The 6,979-nt window shown below is 40.7% G+C and overlaps 1 protein-coding gene across 1 annotated transcript in view; it reads left to right on the top strand.

Moving 5' to 3' along the window:
* LOC103129752 (uncharacterized) overlaps positions 1-2,654 on the top strand; it is a 12,109-nt gene extending 9,455 nt beyond the window's left edge. The window contains exons 6-8 of the mRNA XM_007540939.2: positions 389-575; positions 1,267-1,371; positions 2,195-2,654. Of these exons, the coding sequence (XP_007541001.1) occupies positions 389-575; positions 1,267-1,371; positions 2,195-2,649 (747 nt within the window). The 3' untranslated portion in view covers positions 2,650-2,654. The remainder of the gene's footprint in view (positions 1-388; positions 576-1,266; positions 1,372-2,194) is intronic.
* The last annotated feature ends 4,325 nt before the right edge of the window (positions 2,655-6,979 follow it).

The raw sequence follows: 6,979 nt of genomic DNA on the forward strand, positions 1-6,979 counted from the left end.
AGAGGATGAAAGAGACCACCCACGGAGGGTGAGAGGGGAATTTTTTTTATATATATATATAAAGCTATGACTAATCCATCCGTAACAACATGCTCAAGTTCTTCCACTGTGGATGTTGATAATCTAAAATTTATTTCTGAACCCCAAAGACCTGAAGGACCCAGAAAACAATCACACAATGATTACAGTTCAACACAGTGTCAGTATTTTAGAAGATGGTGTTGATGAATCCAGTCCATTTCTATCCTAATGCAAGGAGATGAAAACTCTCAGGAGCATCAGGAGAAAAATTTTATGTTTTGGTTAACAGTATAATTTTGATCACATCATTTAATCAGCATCTTTTCCATGAAAAATATTGTTTCTGTCATAATTTTTCCATCTGCAGGTGCTGAAGTTTGATGCTGATCAACTACGAAACAACCTGAAGTACTGTCTCCTAGATGACATTAACTGCCTTCCAAAGGATCACATACCAGTCAGTTTTGATTATGCTAAAACGGTGGTGAAGAGGCTGTGGCCGGGCTGGAGTGGTCCTCTGGAGGAGGAGAGCTCACTGCGGCACAGTTTATCAGGTAGACCAACGACACTCCATCCTGGGAAGGACTTAAGCTAAGCTAGGATCATGTCTATCTCTTTTTGTAAAACCAGAATGAAGTATTGCATGAAAACAGTGTTTTAGGAAACCCTAGGCTGGTGAACGAAGGAAATGAACAAAGTTGTTTAGTAGGCCACGCTTCCAAATATTTAGCAATTAAAGTCGGAGCAAGAGGAATGCTTAAGACATTTTATTCTGTTTGTCATGGACCTACTCCCCACCGGGTTGTTTACCTCCAGTAAGCTTCATCAAGCTGCTGCCTTACATAAATCATAACCAAACGTTAGTGATTGGGTAAAATCAAATTCACGCTTTTAAAACTTCAATAGAGTCCATGCCTTCAGGAAACAATCCTTTCTCAATAGCTGAGAGCCCAGATCTTCTGTATGAAGCAAATCATAAAACAAGCGACTGATTTTTACTAGGATAAGATTGTTTAGCACATCTACCCAAATACACGCCAACAACACCAAAAATCTCCAACTAAAAATGAAACAAAAGTGTAGAACAAGGAAACCTGTATTGTTTCAAGAAGGACTGAAACAATACAGAAAAAGAATCAACCCAAGAACAGCTGCAGAATTAATCATAATCTAAAAATGTGATGGTAACTTATCTTTAATAATATTTAGATTGCAGATCTGGACTTCATGTTCCCTCTGCTCCAGTTTCAGGCCTGCGCCTGGTTCTGGTTGGGTGGGCTGGAGTTGGGAAGAGCTCTAGTGGGAACACCATCCTGGGAAGAAACGCCTTCAGGACCAGTCCACCTTTTGGTAAACCACCTTAGTCCTAATATGATGTTAGAACAGTTTTACATTGTCTTCCTTCCACCACCAAGAACACCAGACCTGTCTCCCTACCCACCACCGCATCTACGGCAAGGACCCAAACTTCCTGTTTTCTGGTTCTGACGAGATCTGAGAAGTGCTGTAGTCAGGATTATAACCCAGAGTCAAATATTTTACAGTGTTTACTTGGAGGAAGTTGATAACATTCACCGATTTTTAATAATTAAACTTGATAGGAATGTCCCACTGTCATGATTGGGGTTTTGGTGAGGTGAGGGAGGTCGCAGGCAGACCCAGGTAAAGTGATGATGATTTAATAACAATAATCCACGGGACAGAACAACGGGAAGCAGACTGGTTACACACGAGGAGGATCCGACAAGAGACAAAGACAACAGGTGGGACTAAATACACTGGGAGGGTAATCAAAGAAACGAGACACAGCTGGGATCAATCGACAGGGAAGACAGAGACTCACAGGGGAACAGGCTAATAAACACAGAAAAACCTCAAAATAAATACATAGAAAACAGATCACAACACCCAGAGGAGCAGGAAACACAGCAGCAGCACCAGAACCTAATTTCTTCCCTTAAAGATCCAATTTTGACCCAGTGTTTTTATTTGTGCCTCAAAATAAAAACTAAATATTCCTTTTATTGACAGATTTGGTTTGTCTTACCTCAGCCTGATGTAAACCAAGATCAGAGAAAACTTTAAGCTAAGATTTGTTGTTTACATCCTCTACATTATCTGGGTATTTCTGGTCATCTCATGTTCAGGGATAAAAGCTGGTTTCTGTCCTCAGGTCGAAGGCGCTGCTGTCTGCAGAGAGGCAACGTCTTTAGCAGGGAGGTGACCGTCATCGACACTCCAGCCCTCCCAGAAACATCCGACCCTGAGGTGAAGAAGGAGATCTTCAGGTGTATCAACCGGTCGACGCCGGCGCCTCACGCCATCCTGCTGGTCGTCAGACTGGGGTTCCTCACTACGCATGTAGAGGAAACAGTGAAGCAGGTGGAAAAGATGTTTGGAGAAAATGTGTGGAGGCGCACCATGATCCTGTTCACCCACCAGAACCAAGCAGAACCAGACATCCAGAGGCATCTGAAGGAGAATGAAAACCAACTGACACTCCTGTTTGGGAAAGTAGGCAACAGATTTCAGGTCCTCAACAACAACCCGCATCACAGAGACATTCAGCAGGTCTGGGATCTGCTGTTTGAGGTGAAGGAGATGCTGGTGAACAATAAACTGGTGTAAACGGGGCAGAACCACAGTTTCAGTGTTTCAGAAGAAGGTAGTAGGGAATGTTTTAGAGATTAAATGGCTCGGATCATCTGTGTTTTCAAGAAACTGTCATACAGGGATGGAAAAGCACCTTCACTGACATGACCTCTGCCTCAACACATGATAAGCTCCTGGTTTTTCAGGACATAATTCATTCTCAGGGACTGCAGCAGAAATTTATCACACAGAGTAACAACAGAGATTTCCAAGTGTTGAAAAAACATCCAAGTGAACTCTTGTTTTTAGCGAGAGCAGCTTCATGCTGCAGGCATCATGTGAGTCGCATGTGGCTCTTTGACAGATCCTGCATCTTTGTTTTTCTAAAATTTGTGTTTAACAAATGTGATTCTGTGACAATACTGAAATTTCCCATAGTTTTTGAATGCAGCACTGGCACAAGCAGTGTACAGTGCATAATGTGGTAATATTTTGTTAAGCTACTGCTACAAGTCTGCAGTAGTTGAGTCGTTCTAGGAGGAGAGACTTTAAGTGACAGAAGAGAGCTGAATCATCTAGGATTCAAATTTGTTTCCATAGTAACAGATTTTCTTAACATGTCTGTGAATTTCTATTGGCTGCATGATTTCACATCGATGCACTCTGTGCTGCATCCAAGCTCCAGATTGTGCCGCAGACATGGAAGTGAAGCTGAACAAGCTGCTGCTGCTGTGCACATAACAGGATACAAAGCGAACCTGAGTCAAAGTTTGTGTGGCAGGTTCTGGTGCTGCGAAGGGGAAAAGAAATCACCGTTGTGTGCACTGCGGTGATGTGTAGAATGGCAGAGATTTTTCAACTGCAGAAAAAACAGAACAAAAGTGAGAAAAATCAGAAATAAACAGATTCCCCTGAGAGTTTAAATTAATAACGTTATTTATTATGGTGCATCAGATCCGCTGTGTTTAACCTTTGAGTGAGATTTAACTTGTACTAATGCTTGAATATTAAATGTCTGCTTACGACTATTGAGCAAGGGTGAACTCAGGAAGTTTTTAGATAGAGCTATTGATGATCTTGGGTGTTACACCAAAAATAATGTTTAAAGTACCGTGTAAAATATGCAAATGGTAGAGGTCACCAGATACAAATCTGAGTCATGCCAGAAAATTGTCCTACATGTTTCAAAAATGTCCTGTGTGAGACATTTCCACATCCTCCACTTTGGCAGACGGAGCTCAGAAGTTTTCTGTATGTCTGTGAATTACTTTTTACTAAACGTAAAGTCTAATCACTGTCTGGATTTCACTGACAAGACATGTGAATGAGTTGCTTCGAATTATAACAGACTACCAAACAAAGACGACACCTGTAAAAAAAAAAAAATAAACAGGTGTTCCACTAAAGCCTGTTTCAGCAGGTAATGTGGTACAAAGCTAATCTTGAAATTGCAGTGTGGCTCTTTATGGTGATGAGTTTAATTTGGCTCTTTGCCACATCAGGTCTATAGCATTTACTGCAGTCTTTATGAGACATTTAGACTGGTTGTAGGATTGTTCTAAGGACGGTATTTATCTGGTGTGATTAGGCTGTTTATGGTTCAGCCTTCAGATGTTGGCTGGCTTGGTGCTAAAGATATAAAATTAATTAGAAATGTTGAAAATACAGTGTCCAATGGGTTTTAAATAAAAAAACATAATTATAGTTGCCATAAAGAAAGTACAGGGTGTCTTTTCTTGACGGCTGTGTCAGTGTCTACATGGTGTCCAGGTCCTGGGCTGAAAATGAAGCCCTGACCATCAACGCCTCACCACATGTTTGCGCTGATAATCTGGGTTTGGTTTCCTCCAAACATGGTTTTGTAAATCATCCCCAAACATCTCTGCTTTGGTCTCATCTGTCAAAAAGTCCTGTTCTTCAGCCCCTTCTGACTGCAGCTGCACCAAGGAGGACTCTGTGTGCCAGCCATTAAACTGCAGGGGAATTACTTAAGTTAAAGAGCTGGAGGGGTTTTGTTCAGTGAAAATTATTACTGTTTTCATGTTTCATGCATTGATCTCTGAATGAAACTGGATTTAATTAATTTAATGTGTAGGGAGATAAACTTTGCTTTTTGCTGACAGCCTCTGTGTGGGTTTGATTTGTTAAGAATATAATAAAACATTCCCTTTAATTTTATCGAATTGTGCCACTTTTCTTCTGTGCTCCAAACCATACTTTAGATCTTCTGCTTGTGTGACATGTTTAGATTTCAGCTCCAAATACCAGGAACTGTCCTTTAAGAGCTGAGGTCCAACAGCAGTATCCTGATTCAGTCATGACGTCTCACCTCCAAACACAAATCCTACATTCAAACACAGCGGTATGGGCGTCTGGTAGGACCTGTAGGAAACGATGGTTGGAGACTGAAGCTAGGTAATAAAGTAAGAAAAGCTTTATATTTTTATCCACAAATAAGTCACAAGGTCATGGTTGAAGGGTCCAGCCTCCTCCACCATGTGACCAAGACAACTTCCCTTCCTCATTGTCCAATCCAGGCTCCCTCTCCCAACCCTGACATAAAAGTTTTGTTTTCCTCAGAAGTGAAACTGAAAAGTCGGAGGAGGGGCTTAGCGTTTGGTAGGGAGGTTTGCCTGGACTTATAGAGCCTGTAAGCATAACACCGGCTCAGACCTGAACTGGATTGGCCATCAGCAGCATCTTTTCTCAGTTTCCTCTGAGCTCTGAACACGTAAGTAACCCAAGCATCCTGCTGTGTCTTGGACCTTGTTATCAAAGATATGGGATTTGTTTTAAACATTTGTTTTCCATTGTGTCCTTGGTGTAGTTTGACATCATCATTACAGTGGGGGGAACAGCAGCAGTCTGTAACAAGCTCAGTATAACATCTGAGCTTGTTCTCCTCAGATGTTATACTGATGTTACTGATGTTATACATTTCATACTTCAACTTTGAAATATGAAAAAGCTTTCCTATGAATTAGACATTTGTAATCTATTTTTTTCATTACTCTTCCTTATCAGAGAGTACAATGTTAGTCAAAATGTATTTTCTCGAACATTTAACTTGCCAGATTCTGTACAATCACAGGTAAGAGCTTCATGATTTTATTGGACATTTCCTAGAGCTGAGATCAACAGGCAGAGCCTGACCAGAAAGGGGCTGATTATTGGTTTGGGCTTCTACGGCACGTTTTTAATAAGCCTGTAATAGATATGTGGCACAGAGAAAACTAAGCAAGAATGCAAGATATGAACATATTAATCTTATTTAAGTCTAAAATAGAAGAGGAGGAAGCTCACCTGGTGAGCAAGGAAAGAAATTAAGGGGCAGAAGTTAATCAGGCGCAGTTTCTTAAACTTACATGTACTGAGCTTTGTTTTCTGTTCAGCTTAGAGTGGTCCCACAGTTTTGACAGTTTTTGTCTCCTGTTTGGCAGCGCTTTTTTCTGTCCCTAGGGTGTGGTATCAGGAATTTCAGCTCTTTTCAGAGAGCCATCTCTTTCAACTTGCAAGATACTCCGAAGTTGTCTGCAGCCCCATATTTCAGCATAACTTGGCAAATAATGTTTTATTTGATAAATAATTTTGCATTCAATGTTCTTTATATGAGAAGCCTTACACTTCCTTAATTTTATGTATTTGTTCTGTTACAGACGCAGATATTTTTGCTCTTGTATAATATTTCAATGGAACTTTTAATTTTTAACAAAAACAAATGAACCGAACACTGCAAACAAACAGACCCATAATAATAATTTACTATAATATATTTAATCAGCCTGATGCTGCTTCTCTTGCAGGTCTCACTTATATTTATGGGGCTCACAGAAAGACTGAGAACTGAGCAGTGAAAGGAAAAAAATTCTCAATGTTTCTCACCAGCTCTCGAATGGTGCTGCTCTAAGAGCTGTGTGGTTATATTCAGCTATTCCTAACACTTATTCTTTAATAATCATATATTATGATTATAACACTGAGGATCTTCTGTTTATCCTGCAGGCCAGAGCTGATTGACTCACTGGATTCTGTCTGAACTGGTGGAACTACTCAGAGAAAGTAGATCCTGACATTCTTGACAAATCGTCTGGTTTTCCATTCTATTCATCTCACGCTGCACCATGGAAAAAAAGGTTTTCCGTCGTCAGCATTTGAAGTTGGAAGACCTAAAAAGGCAACCTGAAGTTCCAGAAACATACCTGGACAAAATCATCCCAAAATATCCCAAACCAGAGTTCCATGTGAGTCTTCTGAAACATGAAACTACAGGATCAGCGCTACGTGAGATCAGGAGGGATGGGGGCTTCAGGAATCCATATGAAAAATCCCTGATATGGTGGAGTCTGGCTGTGGGACCAGACGAGAT

The sequence above is a fragment of the Poecilia formosa genome, unplaced genomic scaffold, assembly GCF_000485575.1.
Source record: "Poecilia formosa unplaced genomic scaffold, Poecilia_formosa-5.1.2 Scaffold574, whole genome shotgun sequence".
Taxonomy (NCBI): Eukaryota; Metazoa; Chordata; class Actinopteri; order Cyprinodontiformes; family Poeciliidae; genus Poecilia; species Poecilia formosa.